General features: G+C 44.2%; 1 protein-coding gene across 3 annotated transcripts in view; it reads right to left on the bottom strand.

Annotated features, from left to right (window-relative positions):
- Window positions 1-2,500, bottom strand: part of LOC139371029 (disco-interacting protein 2 homolog B-A-like) — an 89,915-nt gene that overhangs the window by 11,623 nt on the left and 75,792 nt on the right. For 2 of the 3 annotated variants that reach the window (XM_071111057.1, XM_071111056.1), the window contains exons 25-28: window positions 2,301-2,324; window positions 1,309-1,389; window positions 1,060-1,183; window positions 866-987 (exon numbers count right to left, since the gene is read on the bottom strand). In XM_071111057.1, the coding sequence (XP_070967158.1) occupies window positions 866-987; window positions 1,060-1,183; window positions 1,309-1,389; window positions 2,301-2,324 (351 nt within the window). The remainder of the gene's footprint in view (window positions 1-865; window positions 988-1,059; window positions 1,184-1,308; window positions 1,390-2,300; window positions 2,325-2,500) is intronic. The other variant, XM_071111058.1, reaches the window with a different exon arrangement.

Consider the following 2,500-nt stretch of genomic DNA (forward strand, 5'->3'; position numbering starts at 1 on the left):
GACTGTGCCTTTAAAGATCGTACTTTTTGGAGAAATGTCCTCTGGTCTGATGAAACAAAAATAGAACTGTTTGGCCACAATGACCATTGTTATGTTTGGGGGAAAAAGGGGGGAGGATTGCAAGCAGAAGAACACCATCCCAACCGTGAAGCGCGGGGGTAGCAGCATCATGTTGTGGGGGTGCTTTGCTGCAGGAGGGACTGGTGTACTTCACAAAATAGATGGCATCTTGAGGAAGGGAAATTATGTGGATATATTGAAGCAACATCTCAAGACATCAGTCAGGAAGTTAAAGCTTGGTCACAAATGAGTCTTCCAAATGGACAATGACCCCAAGCATACTTCAAAAGTTGTGGCAAACCGGCTTAAGGACAGAAAAGTCAAGGTATTGGAGTGGCCATCACAAAGCCCTGACCTCAATCCTAGAAAATTTGTGGGCAGAACTGAAAATGCGTGTGCGAGCAAGGAGGCCTACAAACCTGACTCAGTTAGACCAGCTCTGTCAGGAGGAATGGGCCAAAATTCACCCAACTTATTGTGAGAAGCTTGTGGAAGGCTACCGAAAATGTTTGACCCAAATTAAACAATTTAAAGGCAATGCTAACAAATACTAATTGAATGTATGTAAACTTCTGACCCACTGGGAATGTGATGAAAGAAATAAAATCTGAAATAAATCATTCTCTCTAATATTATTGACATTTCACATTCTGAAAATAAAGTGGTTATCCTAACTGACCTAAGGCAGGGAATTTTTACTAGGATTAAATGTCAGGAATTGTGAAAAACTGAGTTTAAATGTATTTGGCTAAGTTGTATGTAAACTTCTGACTTCAACTGTATACACACAAACACACACACTTACGTCGATGATCATGCGGACAGTGGGAAGTGTGGCTGCCAGGTTCTGTGGATGAGGAGGTCTGACAGTGACAGGAACACAGCCAGCGTACAGACAGCCATAGAAGGAGGCTATCAGGTCAATACCTAGAGAGAGAGACCGACTGTAACTCTATGTCATCCTCAACAGAGTCTGACGGACAGACCGAAAGGACTCACCAGGAGGGTAGAGCAGCACCACGTTGTCCCCGGTGTTGATGCTGCCTTTCTCTGTGAGCGCCACTGCAATCTTCTCCGCCCGCTTATGCAGCTGCACACATGTTGCTGTGGATACCGCTACCCCCTGAAACACAGGAGTTAGAAAGGGTAGGGGCAAGGGGTTTATTTACAACTGGGCACAACTGTTTATGGGGGGTTCTGTTTACTGTAATACGTGTGAGAGTGAGTCTATAAGAGTGAGAGTGCTACCTTTGCATTGAGCAGCACATAGAGACAGTGGTCTGGGTCAGTCTGTGCCCTCCACTGTAGAGCCTCGGACAGGAACTGGTGCTGAGGAGAGAAAAGACATGGTCAAAGGTCATTCCATAGCAATCGTATCAATATGCATATCAATTGTATATCAACATGAGGGGAAAAATATCTATTAATATCAACACTAAATAACTACAAATAAATCTAATAGGAGTTGTATTTTGCAGATGGGACAAACCTGACAGAACTTGAATTTCATCAAGTTAATTCCCTTAAGTTACAGTAAGTCTAAGGACATGAAGATGGCCAATACAGGTGCACTGCAGTAAATAGCCCTGAAGCCAAAATGTCCTCCGTTGGTAGCTTTTCTACCAGGAGGAAGGCAACTGTCACTCCCATTGGCAAAATATCAAGGAAATTGTCAATTTACACCATGCAGCATTAGCCAAACTACTCCTTAAAATAATGAAAAACTGATTTAAGTTGTAGCTAATAGCAATTATGGGGAGAAATCAATTGGGGAAAAACAGCAAAGCACATGAAGAGCAGATGTGCATGTTTGGATCTCGGGAAGATGGCTTGCAGGGCCTTCCTTGGAGTCCAAACAATTCTGCAGACGAGCAAGACCTGTGTGTGTCTGTGTGTGTAATGTTTTGAACATTCAGGAGATGATGGGAGCCAATGGAAGGCATGGGGCATAAGGTGACATTAAGAGATGCCACGACAGACTGTCCCCATAACTGTGCTGTGATGCAGAAGGAAAATACATGGCATAATACATTAGCACGTGTAGATTCAGAGCATCAATTCTGACACCATGCAAGATCTCACATCTTGCCAGAACGTAGCGATGCATCCATAGAATTATTTGCGTGTGCAACTGAAAAATAACCGCATTCACATTGAGCGCGTCACTGTACAGCACATTGCAGACAGAAGCAAAGGAAGAACCAGGGTGTGGTGGGTAGGGAGGGGGCAGTAGCTCTTACCATCATAGTAGGCCACATACGGAGCTATGTAATGTTACATCCAGAGAGAGACGGGTGCATTAGGACAGAAGAAAGAATGCATCATGTTGCTCACATGGTTTACCAGCTATCTTGTCCGGTCTAACTACCCAACAAGCAAACACTTACTGGACCAATGGTGGCGAAGAGGCAGCACACCACTGCAGGCAAGCCCATATTGG

Source organism: Oncorhynchus clarkii, chromosome 17 (genome assembly GCF_045791955.1).
Source record: "Oncorhynchus clarkii lewisi isolate Uvic-CL-2024 chromosome 17, UVic_Ocla_1.0, whole genome shotgun sequence".
NCBI lineage: Eukaryota > Metazoa > Chordata > Actinopteri > Salmoniformes > Salmonidae > Oncorhynchus > Oncorhynchus clarkii.